The sequence below is a fragment of the Montipora capricornis genome, chromosome 13, assembly GCF_036669925.1.
Source record: "Montipora capricornis isolate CH-2021 chromosome 13, ASM3666992v2, whole genome shotgun sequence".
NCBI lineage: Eukaryota > Metazoa > Cnidaria > Anthozoa > Scleractinia > Acroporidae > Montipora > Montipora capricornis.
In genome coordinates this window covers 34,463,413-34,485,399 of record NC_090895.1, presented here as the reverse complement: position 1 = coordinate 34,485,399, position 21,987 = coordinate 34,463,413, and the positions used below count along the sequence as shown (strand labels likewise).

Here is a 21,987-nt window from a genome sequence, read left to right as displayed (position 1 = left end):
TGATTATCTTCCAAGAAAACTATGAAGTAAGATCACCTGACGTTAAAACTGGGCTAGGGTGGGAAACCTAGAAACCGACCGCTTTCGAAATGGCCGGCGTGAGTAAAATCGTGAACGGCTCTTTTGCCATATTACCCCAGGCCACGTTACACTGGTTACCGTCTAGCGAATATCTGCGAGTCTCAAGTCTTCCTTTCACAACCTACGACTGAGTGTTTCAAGAAGTGTTTAAATTTCAGGTTTACATTGGGGTGAAGCGCTAGCTTACTCTCCTTGCTCGCAACTCACTGTTTATTTTAAATTATGCATTTCTGTACACTGTTTTTTATTATATAAACCTCCTTCGATTCTTCTCATCATTATCATAACCATTCTTTTGTGAGAAGAACTTTTACAAATATCTGTATTCTTACCATTTCATTTTAATTATACGCCGTTTCTATGATTACCAGTGATAAATGATGTCACTATCAACAAGATGTACCGCAGTCGATTACTATCTATTAGATACACTAGTTAAATAAGTTAATAATGTCACATAAATCAATTCACTTCATACAGTAATCCTGTTACGGCCCCACGGCTTTCATATAAAACGATGTAAATTTCAAGGAATGTCCTTGTCTAAATAAAGAACTTTTACGAGTAAACGTACCAGTCCAGGACCAGTCTATGGTCGAAATTGTTAGAATAAAAATATGGGTCCAATATGGGCCAAATATGGGATTCACTCACTAAAACAGAAAAGACGGCGACCCTTTTGTAATTTGAAAATCTCGACGGCCGCGGTTCGGTTGTTACTTTAGCTCATTCTAAATGCGCCTCGTTTAGCGGGGTTAATGTACATTAATTATTTTCTTGCAAGTTTCTTGAATTTGAACTTTGACACCACGGACTGAAACAAACAACTACGATTTAATTTTGAAATACCTTTTGACAAACAGACCAAATCAAAACCACCCATGCCCTTACAACAACAGGGGTTCCGGAGAATATGTTTGCACCAATTGCGAACAACAGTTAAGCATGAACTGTGCTATTTAACTGAGGCTGTGCTCCCCTCTTAAAACCGCTCCTTTGCATCCAGCTATTCGTTCATTAGTGCAAAATGGCAACCGACAAACCCAAAACCATTGACGACGAAATCGACGACATAGGGGAAATGTACGAATTACTGAAAGCCCTTGGCCTCTCGTGCAAAGGATTGAAAACGCTGGATGAAATGAAAACTCGAGTAAAAAATGAATTCCACAAGGAGTCAGCCTCGGAACCTGGTTGGACTGCTGGAAAGGTAATATAATTTACTATGTTTACTTCTATAGCTGACGGCAACAAGGCTACTCAAGCAACATGAGTATTTAAATATGCAAGTAACCATTCCAAGGGCCCCTGGTGCACTACAAATGTACACAATATGCCAAGTAAGAAAATAAATCGCCAGTTTTTGCTCAAGAGGTACGTAATCTGCGCTCTGGTGCGAAATTGGGCCGTTTTCATTGAATTTATCAAGTAAAAAGGCAGGCGGAAGGCGCATGTAGACAAACGCATTCCAAGACGAACTTATGCGGAAAGTTTGTCTAGACACAAAAGCCTTGCAATTGTTTCCATATTTATACTAAACAATATCAACTCACGAAAAATGCAGTAGAACTATTGCTTTACAGACATCATATGTTACACAGACTTAAACAGCAAGACCACAGAGTTATTAACAACGCCGACTTGAATTGTTGTTACGATGTTACGAAAAAAATTAAACTTAATTGGTCAGATTTCTGGAAACTGACAGCATCAGTGCTGGCGCCTATGAGAGTAATTTGAGGTGATATCATGTCCGTTGTCAAGAATAAGTTGCCACCTCCTTGCTGACGGATTTGTTGCCATTTTCACAAGAAATAAGAAGACGCAGGCAGTTACAAAAAGATCTTTTATATTATCAAAATTTCATGCTTCGCTGAATAAATTGTGGGGTTCCCAAGTGACAAATACCGTATTTGCTTCTCAAATGCTGAAACGCCCTGCTGAAACGGTTTTACATAAACGCTCTAATCATTTTCATCAATCAGGTGCACCCAACGAGAATATAGTTTAAAGTCACTTAGACATAGCATTGTTAAACGTATTTTAGTATTTAAACGGTAGATATAGGCATATTTTTATCCCCTAAGCATTTTTCATCTGTTCGGATTTCCTAACTGAAAGTCTAGTGATCCGAAAATTATAGGGATCAAAACTTACCTTTTCGAAAATTTCAGCCAGAAAAAAGGGTCTCCAATATTCTAGGTGAGCTTTTTAGGGTAAAAATCCGTTTAAAATGGGCAATTATACCATCTTTTATATGTTCGAAAATCCTAGGACAGGCAGGCAGGCAAGCAAGAAATTTTCCAACAAATGTTCCGAAAATTCTAGATCTCAAATCGTCTTCCGAACAGATATTTTCCGAAAATTGACGTTGGGTGCCCCTGATCAATGCGGCGCTCAATCGAAACAGTCTCCACTAAATCTAAACCAGCTAGTAATCTCTGCAAAAATGTGCTGTATCGTAGTCATGAGGTTTTTGTCAAATGCCTTGGTTTGTTGCAAGCGCCGCACCTGCATAGAGGAAAATAACAATCTTCATCGTTCAATACATGGTTTTCAATCACGTGATGAAACGGCCATGTTGCTACCAACATGGCTGCTGCGACGTCAGGTGAAAACCATGTATAGAGTGCATAATTGATCAATGAGTGACCTTTTGCAGACGGTATTTGCATGACAAGCATAAACCTCCCACAATGTCTTCTGTTTACATAAGAACGTAACAAAAGAGAAAGATCTACCTGGAAAACTAATGAAAAAGTACTCACAGGCTTCCTTGCTTCCTTCAGGCCTACTCCATTTTGTCTGAAGCCAAAGAAGAAGATGAGAGGAAACGAAGCATTTTACTGAATCTGTACAGAGATGCCGGTCAGTGCATAAAAGAGCTGGATGAAAAAATCCGTCATTTACTGCAACATAATGTTAGCAACGTTGAAGAGAAGATGCAAAACCTAAAAGAGCGTCTGGCTCGCAAAGAATATTTCATTCTTGTGGCAGGTATATGGTGACAGTTAAAGAACGTTATGGCTACATTATATTTATTAGGGGCAAATGTTGACAAAAATAACTAAACAATTCAATAAAAACGCACTGTTGTATTGTTCAGTTATGAGAGAAGTCTGCAACTTTTATTGAAGAATACACGAAGATACTTTTCAACTCCTTAGGCTTAGTGCTCATCCAACTGAACAACACACGACGAAATAGTTTTTGAATTAATTTTATTACTGTTTGGGGATTTGTCACCAAAAACTCTTGAAGAAGGAGAACAGGGGTTATAAATTCTTTTTTGTCAATTTTAAAAAACGAAGTCTAATTGGAGGTTTCTATGCATGGCAATTTTTTACGTTTATCCATTTGCTCGGTGGCGAAGACAGCAAAGTTGGCCGTATATGTTTCCGGTAAAATCCGTTCTCAGGTTGAATACCTTTCTACCTAGGTTAAATTGGTGATCCGCATTTTACTTAGGTTAAATCCTTTTTTTTAACTCAACTGTCTGAAAAGGGATTTCCTTTATGGGGTGTGGTTAAAAAAGGGGCGTGGTATTTTTTGGGGTCCTTTGCGTTCACCACTACACACTACTGCATTTGGGTGAACTGTTAGATTTTAGTGAGATGGCTTTTGACTTTTTCAGTCATAGTCAGTATTTATATGACAGGGCTTTGCAGGAATCGAATGCCTACAACTACGAAATAACCTAGAAACCATTTTTTATGTAGGGCTTAAGTACAATAAAACAGTACAGTAGTTTGACCCTTAAGTCTCAAGGGGGCCCCCCATGCATGGACAAGTAAAATATGGTCTGCCGTTAGACATGAGTGAAATCTGTAAGTAGCATTGTCGAGGCTTTGGGGGGGTGGGGGGTGGGGAGGGGGTTAAAGTTTGTTCCTTGCTGGAATCATAGCTATGAAAAGCAGAAATTGGGTTCTGGACCTCAAAGTGGTAAGTTTTCCAAGCCGTGATAAGGAGGTACCTTTTTGTAAATCCAGTCTGATATAAATGGCTGAAAGAGGTAAACAGGGAAGGTCGAAATAATTCTGTTTGTATCGACCAGAAAGACAAGTGCCGAATTATGGAGAAGAAATGGAAAGTGACTGCCAGTGACGGGAAAATACTCAACGAAGTAAACGGGTACGTGGTCCCAAAGACAAGAATATTTCAATTCACAAATATTCTTGCTCTTTGGCTATTTGAAATTAATCAAAAACATAAAACAACCAGCGCCTACAAACATAATGATAAAGCGCATTTTACTTTTGACTTAACGTTTCGTATACGTTTCGTATAAAAACTGGTCACAACATAAAATGAGAGCATTTTCAAGTTTTAGCAAATGGTAGCTCTGATTTGCATTGTAAAATAAAGTAAACTTTATTAATACGTGACCTTAAACCAGCGTTAAACGAAAACGTTGGCAGTGAAAAACTGAGGCCTTATTAAACGGTCAGTTTTCACTGCCGCTATTTATCTTACTATTTTTATCTTATTCTCTCTAGTTACCAGTCTTCTTAATTTTATATGTATCATATTTGAATTTGTTCAACCGTCACTTCTGAAGATGCATGTTGTAGCATACGAAACTTCAATTCACATTCCGCCAAATCACACCGAAGAAGAGACAAGACAGAGGCTTAGATCAGAAGACGTTATTCCGGCATAACACAGAGGGTTGTTCACTCGTTTGTTAGAATGTGCAGCCTCCACCAACAACAGAAAACAGGGGCACCCAGCGAGAATATAGTTCAAAACCACTTACATAGCATTGTTAAACGTATTTTAGTATTTAAACGGTAGATAAAGGCATATTTTTATCCCCTATTTAATGTTTTCATCTGTTCGGATTTCCTAGCTGAGAGTCTCGTGATCCGAAAATTTATAGGGATCAAAACTCACCTTTTCGAAAATTTCAGCCAGAAAAAAGACTCCCGAAAATTCTAGGTGACCTTTTTAGGGAAAAAATCCGTTAAAAATGGGCCATTATACCATTTTTTAGATGATCGAAAATCCTAGGACAGGCAGGCAAGCAAGAAATTTTACAACAAATGTTCCGAAAATTCTAGATCTCAAATCGTCTTCCGAACAGATATATTCCGAAAATTGACGTTGGGTGCCCCTGAGAAAAGTGTAACAGACCATTAAAAGAAACCAATCAATCATCCAATCCAGGCAGATGGTTTCATGAATCACGTAGAAATCAACTTAATGGATTTCAGAATCTTGCCACTTGATGTCACTGTCAAGAAAAACTTTAAACATGGCTTCTTCATATTTCCGATCGCTTTACAAAGTATTCATGGATGATTCCTCTCACAGGAACACACAGTATTCACTGAGTTAGAGGTGCTTTTTTTTTTTTTACATGTTTTGCTTTTTCAAAAACGCTGCATTTAGACAGTCATTGGAGGGGACTTCAAGAATAAAAACATGTCTTGAGAAATCTCTGATGTAATAAGCACAACATAAAATTTGTGTACGGTGCACCCAGAAAGCCATCTACTACAGGTGACGTAGAACGACACAACGGCACGATCAAAATAAACATAACCAGTGTTCTTAAAGAAAAGCGCTTTTAACCAGCTAAGTTGTTAGAGGTTGTGCATGAGGCAGGAAAAAAAAGAAAAACATCTCACTGCACAGAGCCATTTGGAAAACTCCCTATAATGTAGTTTTTGGTAAGGAACCTAACAAGGAATGTCATGATACTTATTCAAACGGCGAAGTACCAGAGGGAGGTAATACGCCTTATCCACCATAGCCACCATGTTGGTTTTCAAATTGTCATGCAAATTAGCCATGTGTTATGCTGGGGGGCAAACATTGGAAAAAATGCAAATTGCGGAAAATCGGCTCGTCGAAAAAAGTACATTTTAGAATTTAGAATTAAGTACCTTTTATAATAATTTGATATCTTTGATTGCCTTTGACATTTTGACTTTCTACTTTGTTATCTGCTCATTTTTCACTCAAAAAATATAGAAATAACTTGTGTGAATCATTCTGTTTTACTAGTTGGTGATAAACATTCAGTAAACGTGAAACAAATCATCTGTGTGGCTTAAGATGTTCGTTATAACCTCTCGAACTTATGTTGTTTGCCCCCTCAGAAGTGTGTAGCTAATTTGTATGATAATAGCAAATCCAACATGGTGGCCATCGTGAATAAGGTCTATGAGTGCATCGAAAGGAGAGGAGCAGGCATAATTAGAGAATCACAGAGAAAACAACAAACCACCCGAATGGTGGATCACCTATTTAACCTAGGCAAAACGGATTCAACCTGAGAACGATTTTATCTTCAAAATGTGCATGAAGTTAGATTGCCTGCATGTGGCCTAGATAGCCTGCGAAACTACTGGAAACGAACGCAAAATTGTGGCTCATTTGAAAGACAAGGATCCAGAGACGGGACTGGTGACAAAGGTCATTCTTTTACACAAAACTGATCCCGGAGCGGCATCTGACGAACAGAGCTACCTTCAGCAGATTTCGCCTTTTGTCCACGTGAAAAAAGCTCGCGAGAAGGGCTCAATATACAAGAAGATTGAACTGTTCTGGCCTCACAGTCTACTACAGGTAGTTATTTCAGATACCTCTAGAAATGCGAGTAATTCATTCACGCGGATTTCGTAGAAGTAAATCGAAAAGCTTCTTGCCGTGCAACAGCGTTTCCCCATCATGCATTGCATTGCTGATATGAATAGGACAATCACATGACTTTTGGAGGGCATATAGTTTATTTGTGGCCCGAATGATCGCGAGAAGGGCTCAATATATAAGAAGATTGAATTGTTCTGGCCTCACAGTCTACTACAGGTAGTTATATTTGCTCACAAACATTAAGAATATCTTATCAACTTATTAAACTCTGATTAACATAATGTAGTTGCATCAACGTGGTAATCGCAATGTTAATCTTTCTGTATTTTAGCAAGGCATAGTTATAATTGACAGCCCTGGTGTTGGGGAGTCGAATATCATGGATAAGATCGTCACTCAGTATCTGCCCGAAGCCTTTGCCTTTATCTACACCATTAACAGTACCAATGCCGGAGGAGTTCAGAAAGACAGAGTAAGCAAGACGATCCATCAATTTCTTATCGACTGTGCTTCAAATCCGGCTACTGTAAAACTGCGGCCATCCTCTTAATTCAACACAGTAATAACTCCGATGACTTGCAAAAGTGCGTTGTAGACAGTGTGACTTCCAAAACATACCTTTTGGGTCGAATCTTCGCCTTCTGTCGTTTGCGTTCTTTACAAATTTTCATGTGATCTATGTGATACAGATTATATCGGATATACGTCCCGACATCTCTTTCAACGCATCGCCGAACATAAACATTCTGCTATTGGTGAACACCTGAAAGACGAACACAAGCTGCAAGCATTTAATCTACAAGATTAAAGTGCCACTACGATGAAAATTCTGCATGTCCTTTTTTCTTTAGATTTTGAAAATAGACGTACTAAATAGGTATCACGCCAATCTTTCTCTCAAAATTTCCACGGAAAGTATGATTATTGTAACGTAGTTTATCGGTTTTCGCTGTCCACCATTACTCTGACGGCAAATGACCGTGAGCGAGGAAAAGGGTTTGGTCTAGCTGGATCGCCTGGGGTCTGACGTCATATGCGCAACGCTCAAAATAAACGCGGCTAATTTCCCATGCCGTCTATGAGATGTGAGAGATCGCCGAGTTGCTTTTTGCTGATATTATATACATTACTCCTTGATCGACTAGTTCGCTTTGTCAAACTCCCACGAAGCGATGCACGTATGACGTCACAAGCCAAGTCTTGCGTGAAGACCGCTTACAAAATAATCGCGGGCTTCTCCAATGCCGTCCGAGTAATGGCGGACAGATTTTTAGCGGTTTTTGGCTGGCTATTTCCCAACTTATCTCGCTTCTATCGTTCCAAATTTAAATGCATTGTATTATTTTGAGCATATTGACTTAATTGGCGTTGAAAAAATTCGAAAAGAAAACCAAACATTTTCGTCGCAGTGGCACTTTAACAGCTCTAAAGAAATGCCGCACAAAGTTTGACTGCTTGATCTACGAGATCCTGTTTATTAGGAAAATAAAACAAGAACTTAACACGGAGTCGAAATCAGTTCGCGCCAACTTTTTACATAACAATTAAATACTTTAACACCCCTCCCTCAATATTTTCACACCATTGTTACTATATATATCATCAATTCTATCATGTATTTCGAACTTGATAATGATGACATGGAGTCATCGAAACGTTGTTCACTTTTTATATCGCTCCTTTTCACTCTGAAGTACTTTACGAAACCTTTGATTAAAAGAAATAACCACATTACACCTGTTATTATTTACTAGTGGATTAATCTAAAGTTAAACATGTCAACATATCTTTAAAATTACAGCTTGAAAACCTGCTGGAAGAAGTAAGGAAATTATCAGTGGAAGGACAAGGCAAACTGCAATCAAAGTGTGCTCTCTTTGTTTGCAACAAATGGGACCAAGTACCAAAGAACGAGGCGAGAGATGTTAAGCATCACGTTGTTAAGAGTTTAGAACGATGCTGGCCAAGCCTTGATCCTATGACGCAGATTATATACATGTCCACCAGGAGAGCCACACAAGGACAAAACCTGGGTATTATTACTGAAGATTTTTCATCTTTGATGGAAGGAATTAAACTTATGGTTTTGAAGAACATTGAATGTCAACTGGAACTTCAATGGAGGTAAAAACGTAAACCATCGCCGAAATTAGATTCAGTTTTAAAATTGAACGGTTTCGTGATATGGGGCATCTTGGCTCGATTTTTGCCACTCACTCGAGTTCCGTTGATAAAACCAATTTTTTGTATACTACTTCCCCACCGACGCAGCACCATAGTTTCTTTAGAAACTACCCTCTTAATATACCTTGTGCCTGCTCGATTTCGGCAGGCGAGTCTCTGATTGGCGGAGATCAACAATGGCTCACCTCACGCGTCCAGCCGCTGTCCAGCCGTGGTTTCGGGAGTGAGCGCTGGCGCAACAATGTTAGATCTGTTTGCACAGCTCTTCCTACATTGTTGGCTCCACGCACGAGCATTGCATAGGGTGTCCATGGAGGTAGCAACTCATTAACATTTTAAAAACAAGATTTTGTAAATGTACAAAGTCTCATGGGTCGTATCCTTCCCTGCACGTCCTAACATTGTTCAGGGAGTTGTTGCATCCATTTGCAGACCACTGGCAACACCCTCCCACATCTGCCGAACCAACAACTCCCAAAAATGTTGGAGGATGGCGCACCGGTGGTTCAGTTGGTTGAGCATCGGGCTACCACGTCTGAAATGCGGCCTGGCAGCACTGAACACCGGGAGCTCCATGCCCTACTCTTTACGAATAATGTGTGGGGTCTTTTGCGCGAATTTATATTGTGAGATGACGTTCTCGGTACCGTCACCGTCGCTTAAAGGAGCTAGGTCACGCAATTTTAGGCAATTTCAGCACTGATCGAATGGTCATAGAATTAACTAAAATATCAAAATAACTGTTCAAAACTATAGAAGAACTCTAACAAAACACAGCGAAGCCAAGAAGGGACGTGGATGGACAAAACTGGAGAGGATTGAAATGGATTGAATTTGTGTAAATTTGAAAAACGTCTATATCAAAATGTCATTTACAAAGCTGGAAAATCATTTTCAGTTGTTATGTGGCCGTGATTTTGCAAATGAAAGACTCTTGCTCTGCCAATTTGACGTTTAGAGGTCATAATTAACAAAATTAAACAAAGTTACCTAAAATAGCGTGACCTAACCCCCTGCATGATGTCAAGACATTGACATCGGATGCGGTATGATGAAATGTGTAAGTTGTCCAGTTATCTTGACCATACCGCTTAAACGTCGAGATAATTAAATGCTCTCGATCTCAGTGAAACTGAGGTCACTTTCAAATATTTTATCATATATTTTGCAGGTGGTTAGAATGCCTTCTTGGTCGGGTGACGTTCCAGCTAAAGACGTTTCTGGCGAACGCCTCTAGAGATCGTCAAAATGCCCTTGTGAAAATGACTAACGTTCGGCAACGATTGGCGGGCATTGAATCAAAGCAAAACATGGTAATGCCAGAACTTGCAGAGTACTTAAACGATCGAGTTAAAGGTGCTATAAAGGAGCTATCTCACTACCTAAAGACTGAAGAAGTAAGAAAACGCTTTGCGTCATGGACCCTGGATGATGTACCAAATGTGGAAGGTTCCTGGGAAGTTACCCAAAATGGAATCATGAAAGCAATTTCCAAACGGCTTCGAGACATCATTGAGCAATGGGAAGAGGATAATAAAGTCTTCGCAAATGCTCGAGAATCTCTCATAAAACACTTTCAGCAGCGCTACAAATTTGTTGAGGCGCAGTTGCGGAATCTTCATAGAGCAGTTACAGCAGATAATAAGCATGTCTCCCCAACGTCTTTCCCAGAGACAAGATTTACTGCAGGTGACAAGGTTGCCATTGGACTTTTAAGTCCGATCTGGGTTCCTCTTGGTCTTATTGCTGTTGTGATTGGTGCACCTTTTGTGGGCATCATGGCTATCAAAGAAAATATTGAAGATAAAATGAAACTAAAGAAATACGAATGAGATAAGTGTGCCTTCATGACCAAGTTATCAGCAGAATATCTCAACAAGGTCATAGTTGATATTGCTCTCGACAAGTTCGTAAGAGGACAGTTACAAGAAGCTGAGCTCTGCCTTGAGCAGATCAAAGCCCGCATCCCAGAGCTGATACAAGCCGACAAGATGTTATGTGAGCAACTCAACAATGAAAGGCGTGAGACCAGAGTAATAGTTGATCTCTACCAGCCAATGTCGAAAACGGTTTCGGAGCTTCGGGGGAATCTTTCAATATTTGGACTAGAAGAAGTCTTTGGCAACGATATCAGCAACAACGAATTGGAGTGGAAGGAGGACATATTCCACCGCCTTGGCACCGGTTCCTTTGCCTCCGTGTACAAAGGGAAGATGACCAAAAATGGATGCACTCAACCTGTTGCAGTGAAGGTGTGCAATTTGGAACTCAATACCACAAACGCCAGTGACATCGCAACAGAGGTTGAACTCATGCGGTAAGTGCCGGAATGTCCCGCGTCGAAGGATGCTCCCCAAAAAGACTTCAATCAATCAATCAATCAATCAATCAATCAACCAATGAATCAATCAATCAATCAAACAAATTTGTTTGTTTCTGCCTTAAACAGTTTTAAAGACCGAATTACAGGCAGGGTCAGAAACTAATACATTAATTAGTACAAAGTCAAGATATATGAAATATTACAATAATCATGAATATAAATATAAATTATAAATAATAATCTGTCACATACTAACGCCTCTAATATGGCAGGTTATTAGCATCCTTAAAAGTAACAAATTGACTAAAACGTTCGGTATTACATGGCTTAACTACTCTGGTGGTATTCCTTCTGAGGTTACACTTAGGGTGCGTTCCTTTGGGATGATCCGAAAAAGGATCATTGATCCAAGATCACTTGGATCATAGTGCATCATGGTGCATCAAAGGGACCTTTGGTGCATCGTGATCCAAGTGATCTCGGATAAGTGATCCTTTTTCGGATCATCCCAAAGAAACGCACCCTTAGTATCCCCAATCTCTACTCTACTTGATAACAGGGAAAAAAGGGGGTTGGGAGGCGCAATTTTAGAAACAAATCTCTTACAAGCGGCGTCCCCTCGTTCCCATAGAGAGGTCAAACCCAATATGGATACGGCTTGTTCATAAGATGCGCTTGGTGCTATGGTTGCCAGCGCACGTTTCTGGATGCTTTCCAAAGCTTTAGATAAATATTGGGGAAGGTTAGGGAATACCACACAGGCATAAGTGGTATTTTTGTTTCATTTGTGAAGCCTCTTTCCCTGCTTTCTTTCAGTAATTTGTTATATTTGCCAGTGTCGCTCCGTCGATTTGTTATTTTCGTTATTTTTGCTATAATTGTTGTTTTCGTTAGAGCGGTTTTCAATTGAGTGTCGAAAGTAATTAGCGAATTGCTTTAGTTTAGCATTTACTTCACTCAGTAATTGGTTCAAAGTTCTCGCGCCATTTTTTAACCAATCAGAAGTGAAACCAAAACCAATTGTGGCTCGCGCATGCACATTTTCGCGCGCTTTGTGTCGGCTACGTCTAATTACTTCGAGTTTTGATTGGTTTACTTGATTGTCTCCGACCTTTTTGATTGGCCAAAGTAATTACTTTGGTTTTGGTTTTACGACAGTCGATTGAAACTCGCACTATGTTTTTTTGCACAGTTGTTATATTTGTTATTCTTACAATTGCGTGAATATCTGGACACAAGAGGAGATCGTACTCGAGGACAGATCGGATAAGTGAACAATAAACAACAGTAAGATCCTGCATTGATAGGTCACATTTCTTCGGGACTCTTATAGGCGTAGACTTAAATTACATTAAATCTGAACTTCATTATGACAGACGCACCGATGTGGAGTGGGTCAGTAAAAATGCTCGAATAGTGAAAATAGAAAGGAAAATTCTCGAAAGTGTTTCTACCCAGACAATTGTAATTTGAGAAGAAAGAAAAGCTACACCTCTTAATGAACTTGTTCTATCGGGATATTTATTAATCATTTTAAATGTCTTTGAAGTTACACTTAAATCCTTTATTGAAAATCGATTTTCGCTTTTATTTGCTAGAAAATTGGAACATCCTTTTATAATAAAGTTCTATGGAACATCTTTGCTGAAAACGGACGGCTCTACGAGGGTCATTTTCGTCATGGAAGAGTGCAGAGACGACTTGAGAAATACAATTTTCAACAACCCGAAAAAGTGTCCTGGGAAATCTGATATTGACGCAGCCCTGGGCGTTTGTCAATGGTTGAAAGAGATCACTGCTGCTCTGAAGTACATTCATGAACAAGGAATTGTCCACAGAGACTTCAAACTAGCAAATATCTTGGTATGTAATCTCGTTACGGTGAGAATTCAGGGGCAACCAACGAAAAATTATGATAAACATCTACCAGAGAAGATTGATAACTCACCTGCGATCTTAAAAAACATTTTTTTTAATTTAAATGTTAATTGAAACATTTTTATAAGAAGAAGTTAAGTCCCATTAGTTTTGAAAACTTTAAATATGTACATTTTTTCAAATATGAAAGGTCAGCTTGTATTTTTGAAAAGAAAAAATCAGTGCGTGAATTCGGTGTAGTTGTTTTCAGTCTCGAAAGTTACGTGTTCCTCAGATACTCAGCTAAAGAATTTCAACGGATTCCAATTCTGTAGTCTTCCAAAATACACAAAAAAGTTGCATAAAACTGACCCATGACAGAGGTGTAGGACCACCTAAACTTGCACAGCGGCTATGGCATGTATTATTTCAAAAAGGCCCCTGAAAAATACTCACTTCAAAAGTTTGGCCCAGTCCTGAAACATTTAAATCTAGATTACTTATTATTTACAGATTTAGAAGAGACTTGACAATCCATCACAACAATTTTCAGCTAATTTTTTAAATAGTCATCATTTGCTGAACTTATGGCCTCTTTAACAATATCGGAATTGGACTAGAACTACAAGCACGAAAAACCAATGACAAAAGATAGTTTCAGTAAATTATGTTCATTGATAAGAATTGGGCAGTAAAAAGCAACGACAGGGAATATCGAAAGAATCTTTTAACAACAAATACATTTTTTACCGTTATCGCCTTCCATTTTTGGTTATTCCTTTTTTCCTATTTTCCGTGCTTTTAATGCAAAATCAACCGCAACGAAACCTAGAAGGGGAGAATTATCCTACTCCCTCCCCTACTACATGTTGATCTTCTTCCCCGTGGAATATTGTTTCCCTCTCCCCTGTTGTCCAACACTTTTACTATTCAAGATGGCGGCATTATCCTATTCGATCCCCAATCTCGACCCCAGAGCTTTTCTTTGACTGAGGGAGAGAACAGATCTGGGGAATCCTGGAACAAATTGTCTTCTCATTGGTTTTCGTCAAGAGCAATGAAAAGCGTCTCTAATTGGTGCATTCATGTTAGCACGAGGAGTGAGCAGGTGCAGTAAGGTTCAAATAGTCAATTTTTGGCCTTAAGATCCCTACGGCGCATGCTCTCCAAAATAGAGTTTCCCGAGGCTCTGCAGGTGACGAGAATGATTCAATCCCCATCAAAATACGCCTGCTCTGGAAGCTACGTTTTTCCACAAAGCCTTTGGAGGGTGGGGTGACGGGAGGATCACCCAGCCACAAAACTGGTTGCCAAATTGGCAGTCTCAGTATTTTCATTTGAATCGAATCATTTCTTATTAATTCCCTTATTCAAGCTATCAGACGATGACACAGTGAGAATCACTGACGTTGGTGTTTCCAAACCCGCCATGGATATTACAGGTACCTTGACGGGAACTCCTGTTTATATGGCACCTGAAGTGTTTCGTTCTGAGATGTATGAATGCAGCGCAGACATCTACAGCTTGGGGATTATGATGTGGGAGATGTGGTTTGGAGAATTAGCATTCACTAAGATCGCAGAACCTTCGTTAGAAGGTTTCTTTGCCATTGTGTGCGATGGATATCGTCCAGAGCCTGTGAAAAATTGCCGACGACCTCCTCATCCTTGGGACAACCTTATGCAGAAATGTTGGAGACCAAATCCAGATGAACGACCCACCGTGAAGGAATGCAATGAGGTTATAGATTCACTGGTTAACACAGTTGAAAATCAGTCAATGTGCGGGTAACTTCTGAATCCTTAGATGAAAGAATTTAGACTGCCATTTTTTATGATCAGTCTGACTGAAGATTCTGTACTGAAATTTGTACATTTGTTAAGAATTTGCATTTTAAAGTTACCTCTTAGAAAAAAAAAGGAAACCCTTCAAGAAAATGGTCGCCTTTAGGAACATACCGTCGACCGGTTGGCTTAGTTCATTGAGCTCCGCACTACCGTGGGGGTGGCCGTAAGTTCGACTCAGTCCGGACCAACAATCAAGGATCAAGGTCTTCAAAAAACGCGCGTTTTTGAGACGCGGACGGCAACCGGAAGAGAACATTTCGCGTGCCAGGGCAGTGGTGTCTCCCAGATTTTTTTACTGAGCATATCAAATGGAGAAAAGATACTTAGCAATGCAATGCAAATGTGTTCAATTCACACGAATTTGGACAAGTTAACAGAGAAAACAGCTCACTTCCGGTTGCCATCCGCTTCTCAAAACGCGCGTGCGTAAGCTCCCTAGTGAAGAGAAGGTGCTGCCTTTGTAATTACATCAGCAAATGGTCAGACTTTCAAATCTTCTCGGATAAGGACTGTAAACCGTAGGCGGTTTACAGTTCTTATCCGAGAAGACTTGAAAGTCTGACCATTTGCGGATGTAATCACAACCCTTGTTCATAAACTCGAACGGGACGGGATGTTAAGATCTCACACACCATTCGAAAAGAGGAGGCACGGAGTTTCTGCTGTTGTGGGCGGGCTCTGACTGAGGGCCACAAATTCATTAGTCTTTGGCTATTATACGTGCCACCCTCATAAAATGACTGAAGACGTCACATTCATCTGTGGTTTTCGCGTTGCTTTGTTGGATGCCAAAAACAATGGGTCTCTCCGGCGGTAAAACCTTTAGTTAATTTGCCATCCCCCATTTAACATTTTTGCCATTGGTATTTGTGTCTGTGATGATGTAATTGGTTACAAGCCACCTGTCCCCCTCTACGTATAAGTTAGGCTTTTAACTTTGTATTGTTTTGTCAAAGAGGGTTCAAAAATTTACATCAAGCTACTTTCCCATGCAGAGAACAGGTTTTGGATTATACTTTTTAACACGTGAAAGTGTTAGGATTTTCAGAACTTTACAATTTTTTTGGGTTTTGGTTGAAATATAATATCAGAAGATTTTCAGTTTACACTGAGCAAAAACTGTCAAATGCGGCGTTTTGAAAAGTCCAATTTGTTGAAAAGATATTAATAGCATCTCAGAATTTACCAAGTTCCCTTTCAAATAACATATTAAAATGGAAAGAAATACAATATCAGCCCCGTTTAAATCTCTTTCAATTACTTTTATCATTCTCTTTCCAAGTGGCCCTTATGTTTTCTAACGAGGATACATTTTAATTCTTGCGACATAATCGTTATAAAAAAGGTCAAAAAAGAGCCATTAGATTATTCCGATGATTACGCGCGAATCCACTGCAAAATCAGAGTTTTGGTACAAGCGTGCTAACTGATAATCCCGGGATTAAAAAAGAGAGAAAAACTAACACAAGCTAAAAAATAAGTTGAAACAATAATCGCTCTTATCTTCTCTTTTGTTACCATTTTCCCGGAATTTTCACCTTTGACCCTTCGCTTCAGTCACCCTGCCGAGCAAATAACGAGGCCGAGGAAAGATTTGCACGGAAACATGGATCAAACAAATACTTAACACCACAGTGAATTATCAAACAGGGACTGAATTTTCACCTAGAAATTTGACTTAAGCTTGTGAGGACAGTGTTCCTTCCCCCTCTGTCGACTGATAAATAGCAAGTTCTATTTCTAATATAATATGATTTCGTAGACGTATAGCTGTTATAGCTGGAATCATCCTTCCCCTGAAAACCGTATTGTAAATCGACGTCTAATGTGCATCGTTACTGAGTCAGGACGCGCTATCAATATCCCAATTTCATCAAAATTGGCGAAACTATGTAAGCTTAAATAAACAGGAAACTGCGAGGCCCTGTGAGCAAGGTATTTGTTGTCTCAGAAACAAATGCGCCAATCAGAATCAAGAACTTTAACATCCGGGTTCCTGCCAGTCCTGGAAACGCTACTCCCTCTTTTTTAAGGTAACACAGTCCCACAATGGACGCTTTACAAACTGTGCCTTCACGGAAACATTGACCATGTCTTAAATTCCTGATGTAATCAACGATAGAACTACACAAACTATCGACTTTCCGCGTGTAGCCTTTTTGTGAATCACCAACACGAAATGGCGACTGGTAAATCAAAAACTATTCACGAGATCGACGACATAGCGGAAATGTTTCAAGCGATGATGGCTCTTGACATCTCATGCAAAGGTTTGAAAACGTTAGATCAAATGAAAGCTAAAGTAAAAGAGGATTTGCACCAGTCAGAAAGGGAAGCGAGTTGGACAGCTGGACAGGTCAGTATTCTAATAATATTCAATACCAGTTGAATACAACAAACCCGACGCCACTATACCCGCGCTATATATAGTAATGTGCCCGCTGATATTTCAAGCGCATGGCCAACTGGCCACTTGCGACATAACTCAAGATAGACAAATAAGTTCACTCAGAACACAACTCTGCACTGACTACGTTTTAACACAAAGGTCACGAGGCTTTCAGACATAAAAAAAGCTTGCAATGCACGGTTCAGATTTAGTTTGTCTCAGATTTCTTGAAATTGCGAGGGCCTCATTGACAACTTTAGTGAAAAGCGAAAGCAATTTACCACAAGCAATCAGAGACTGCAACTCCATTACTTCATTTAAGTCAAATTTAAAAACTCATTTGTTTCGTAAACATTACAAGTTATAAACGTATCTTGTAGTTTATATATGCACATTATTTTTACTTATATACATTAGTTTTAGAATTTTTCATGACCTGATAGTTTGTAAAGTATTGAAACTTGTTAAATACTTATTAAATTATTATTATTATTATTATTAAAGACTTCAAACTAGGTCTATTATGTGTAATATCTATTTCAAGGCAGTATCCGATTGTATTTCTAACAAGAAAAGTCTTAGACACTAATATAAGAATACTTGATTACAATTTTGGGGACCACGACCTCGTAGTTTCAATCTGCAAATGGTCACACAATGAATCATACAAAATTTAATGTTCTGTCGGACAAATTTTGAGTTAAGGGTATTTTCAGATAACACTTTCATTGATTGAATACAAAGTAAAATACGGTAACTTTATCTTACCTGTTACGCTTTCCCCGAACAGTGTTACGGCGAGAGAAGGCAAAATCAGTAACGCCATTGAGTGGTTCATAAGAGAAGAGCGACATGTCCTCTGATGTCCATCTTTCAGAAGGCGAAACTCTGTTATAAAAGCATCAATATCAACACCATTAGCTTTTGTATTTGTAGAACTGGGACTACGCTCCTCGTTTATATGCTGAGTCTAAATCTATACTGTTTTACTTTTACGATGTACCAAGTCGCTACCAGCACGAAGATTTTTGTTGCTGATAAAAGGTGCCCTCTTTATATTGAGCCTCCCATATACTGGTCACCGAAACTACACTTATTAGAAGGCGTTTCAGTTCAAGATCATAAGAAAGTTGCTCTAAATTTAACTGTCTTATGAGCATCAACCACTTTTAACTGAAATCAAAACTGGGTTTAGGATCAACTATTTCCTTCCTTCAGGCCTTCTCCATTTTGTCTGAAGCCAAAGACGAAGATTCAAGGAAAAGACACATTTTAACGGATCTATACAATGATACAGAAACGTGCTTGGAAAAGATGGACGAAAAAATCCTTAAGTTACTGCAACAGAAAGAGAGCAACGTGGAAGAGAAGATGAAAAATCACAAACTGCAACTTGCTCGCAAGGAATACTTTCTTCTTGTTGCAGGTACCTACAATAGTTACTAATAATTAAGGAAATTAAATGGTTGCAACCAAGCCTTCTTTATTGTGAAAATATCAAAACAATTGTCTTCTCTTCTAATACCCTTTAAGAAATTAAGAAAAAACAGAAGATAAAAGACAACATTTCACTTTTTGCGGCAGGAAAAACTAGTTGTAACCGAGAGATTCAATGTTAGCAGTAAAATATCAAATATGTTAACTGTTTTAAAAAATCTGAAGGGGATCAAGTAATTTAACATTTACATGAACTGTAATTTAGCATCAAGTTGCAAAAGGGTATTCATCGAAATAAGTCGTTTTTCACTGAATAACTTTTGAACTTACTCGCCTTTATTCTTTAACTGCAATTGAAAAATTTACTGCGAATCCTAGATCTATCTGTATTGATTTCAGATTAATCTAAATTCACATCTTATGAATGGATCATGTCAAAGGAAAGTTCTTTCTTAATGACCTTGCATTTACCAAGAGAGAACTTGAGTCAATTACTTAACCAATACTTTTAACTTTTGACTTTTCTGACTTATGAAACTGAATTAAGATCTGACAATAAACAACGGCAATAAAATATTTGGTAATAACATATAAAGAAAGTTATAAAACGACGTTTCGATCTTCAACTAACGCCATTATCAATTCAAAAAATAGATTCGCATTGCCTACATGTGGATAGTGCACGTGGTACACCCTGGAATTGTTGTGTTTGATGTATAGGTGCTATATTTTCCTAGCAGTGTCAACTCGGCTGGATTTTTAGAGGGGAATAACGTTTTACTTTTTCTTCATTTCATTTCAATTCCATCTTGAGCTGCAAAATGTTGTATATATGGCAAATGCATAAAATATTGTATTGTATTGTTTCAGTGCATTATACGCAAGTATTGCTGTTGTTAAAAATAGGCATTCAAAGGGTGTATGGGTGGGCTAGATAAACTGAGAGAATATTTTGAATAACTGTAGCAACAGAATATCTGTAAAAAAAAATAACTGAAATTGCAAATCACGGTTCACTTCATATGGTTAAAATTGTAAGCATGGTTTCAGTTGATTGGACTTTTGGTTTATGCTTAGTTTTGATGAAAAATTGGAAGTATTGTGGCAATTTAAGGGAACATGTATATACATAATATAATAATAAACAGTGAATCATAGTGTTGATTGTGACTGGAAACAGGCGCTCCTGCTGAGAATTGTTAAATCTAGTGGTTTGGAGAGGAGGATCTGTCACATAGTTGGGAGGAGTTTCAAAGTGTTGTTTCTGGAGGCTTTTAAAAAATAAAATTAAAAAACCCTTTTCACAAAGAAATCAATCTTGCAGAAAGTGGCCACAGCTGAACTGTACATAAAACCGATTACGTAGGATTTCAAACAATTAGTTTGGCGTCATTTTATAGATATAACCTTTAATATGTCAAGTATGGCGTTTCAACTGGACAACAAGTTCTGTTTACAGGCACTCAAGACAAAAATATCAATTTGTATATTTAGCTGAACAAGGAAATGGCAAATGTCACGCAAAATATCGCATCTTTTTTTGTCGTCATCGATTAAGAAACAAATTCTCATTGATTATTTCCCGCGAGGTAATTGATCGATTGTCTCATTATTTGTCCGTGATCCAGAGTGTTATTTCATGCTGGTATTATTTTGTCCAGAGAAAGGACAATTTTGAGGATCATTTGTTTGCAGATTCAATCTGCCATTTGCCTTCTGCAACCAAAAGCTTCGGTTTCCGCTTCTCTATTTTTTATGAAGAAAAGTGGAGCGAAATCAACCGGCACAGACTAGCCGATATACACCTTATTTCAAAATGGCCGCTGATTTATGTGCATACAAATTGGCCCTTGTTGCCCCGTTCAAGATAAAATATTCTTTTGAATTTTAAGCTTAAGAACGAGGCATCAAGGGCTAATTTGAATAAAAACAAAAGAATATTTAAATGGCGGCCATTTTGGAAAAAGGTGTATAATCTACGTGTTTACCAACCTCTTTCCCAGGGTCTATATTCTCTGCCTCCATTGAAGAGAGCCCCTTGGAACGAGGTTGGGTGTTTATCAATTAAATCCCATCGATAAAAGCAAAATTAAAGTAGTGTTGCCGAACGTACACTTCCATTCCATGACAAAAAGAATTCGACAGATGTGAAAACTAAGTCGGAATTTTTTTAATGTTTCGTTTATTCAAAAGAGCTCATCTTTTCTATCACTGGACAATGTTTTCTTTGCGCACAGCGTCGAAGGAATTTCAACACAAACAAGCTGATGAAATCTACATTTTTTGCTAATCGATTGCAATGATAAAGATGAAAATAGTTTTCTGCTGTTTCTCTTTCCGTTGCGAAGAAATTACTGTTGAATGTGTTTCAATGCAGGCAGAGAAGTTGACCTGGGCCCGGTTGTTCGAAAGCCGATTAACTTAATCCAGGATTAGCGTAAACGTTTGTTTCATATTTTCAACTTTTTGGTGAAACGTTTTGCCGAATATCAGTTTTGAAATAATTTCCTTGGTTAATTTTTAATCTGGGATTAGCGTTAATCGGCTTTTGAACAACCGGGTATATCATGGTCGAGTGGTGACTTTTTTCTTGCTTATTTGACCTGCAAAATGTCTGTGGAATATGAGCTTGTGTGACGGTCTCCGTAGACGGGAAAAGAGTGATTTTTGATTTAAGACATTTAAGAATTTAAATGTGTCTGTTAATTTGACAATAACGTACTCAAACAGTTTTAATTATCTTTTCGCCAAGACAATTAAGAAAGGAAAAAAGCGACAAGTGGGCCGCAAACAAACATCAATTGATATAATTCATAAAACCGTACATTACTTTCGTAGTTCATGCACGCGCTGCAGGGCTACGAATCTTACACTCACACACTCACTTACTCAGACAGCCCAGATGACAATATGCGCTACCCACAAAATAAGAGTTGGTAAGAATGTAAATACTAGATAAAAACAATAGTTAATTAAAATCGTATTAAAATGTTAAGAATGTTCTTTTAAACGAAGAGTTTCGCACAGATCACGGATGGAATCAGCCTGGGTGTTTATGCTCGGCTTAATTAAACCGGCAGTATTTCCTAAGATACTTTTTTTAAAATTTGACCGTTTTGAGCTCTCCTGGTTAAAAGAGGAACTTAAATCAACAGACTTGTATAGAGAAAGTACTTGAATTGTCTTTTCTCTTTTAGGCGAGACTAGTTCTGGAAAAAGCAGTTTGATAAATCTTATACTGGGGGATGAACTTCTTCCGCACTCGGTTTTA

At 38.6% G+C, this 21,987-nt stretch overlaps 2 protein-coding genes and 1 pseudogene across 2 annotated transcripts in view; all 3 read left to right on the top strand.

The window, feature by feature from the left end:
* The first annotated feature begins 329 nt into the window (after positions 1-329).
* Positions 330-3,310, top strand: LOC138028522 (uncharacterized). The gene is made up of 2 exons (XM_068876102.1): positions 330-1,291; positions 2,871-3,310. The coding sequence occupies exons 1-2, from the start codon at positions 1,109-1,111 to the stop codon at positions 3,087-3,089; spliced, it is 402 nt and encodes a 133-aa protein (XP_068732203.1). The 5' UTR covers positions 330-1,108; the 3' UTR covers positions 3,090-3,310.
* A 3,530-nt stretch (positions 3,311-6,840) lies between these two features.
* On the top strand, positions 6,841-16,091 carry LOC138028513 (uncharacterized; annotated as a pseudogene).
* Positions 16,092-16,882: 791 nt separating this feature from the next.
* The window catches only part of LOC138028514 (mitofusin-1-like), a 12,532-nt gene continuing 7,427 nt past the window's right edge, over positions 16,883-21,987 (top strand). Inside the window, exons 1-3 of the mRNA XM_068876090.1 lie at positions 16,883-17,246; positions 18,498-18,705; positions 21,914-21,987. The exon at positions 21,914-21,987 is cut by the window's right edge and continues 252 nt beyond it. Of these exons, the coding sequence (XP_068732191.1) occupies positions 17,070-17,246; positions 18,498-18,705; positions 21,914-21,987 (459 nt within the window). The 5' untranslated portion in view covers positions 16,883-17,069. The remainder of the gene's footprint in view (positions 17,247-18,497; positions 18,706-21,913) is intronic.

Coding starts and splice junctions, on each gene's coding strand:
- LOC138028522 (XM_068876102.1), top strand. CDS start 1,109: ATGGCAACCGACAAACCCAAAACCATTGACGACGAAATCGACGACATA. Junction 1,292..2,870: donor CTGGTTGGACTGCTGGAAAG/GTAATATAATTT, acceptor TGCTTCCTTCAG/GCCTACTCCATTTTGTCTGA.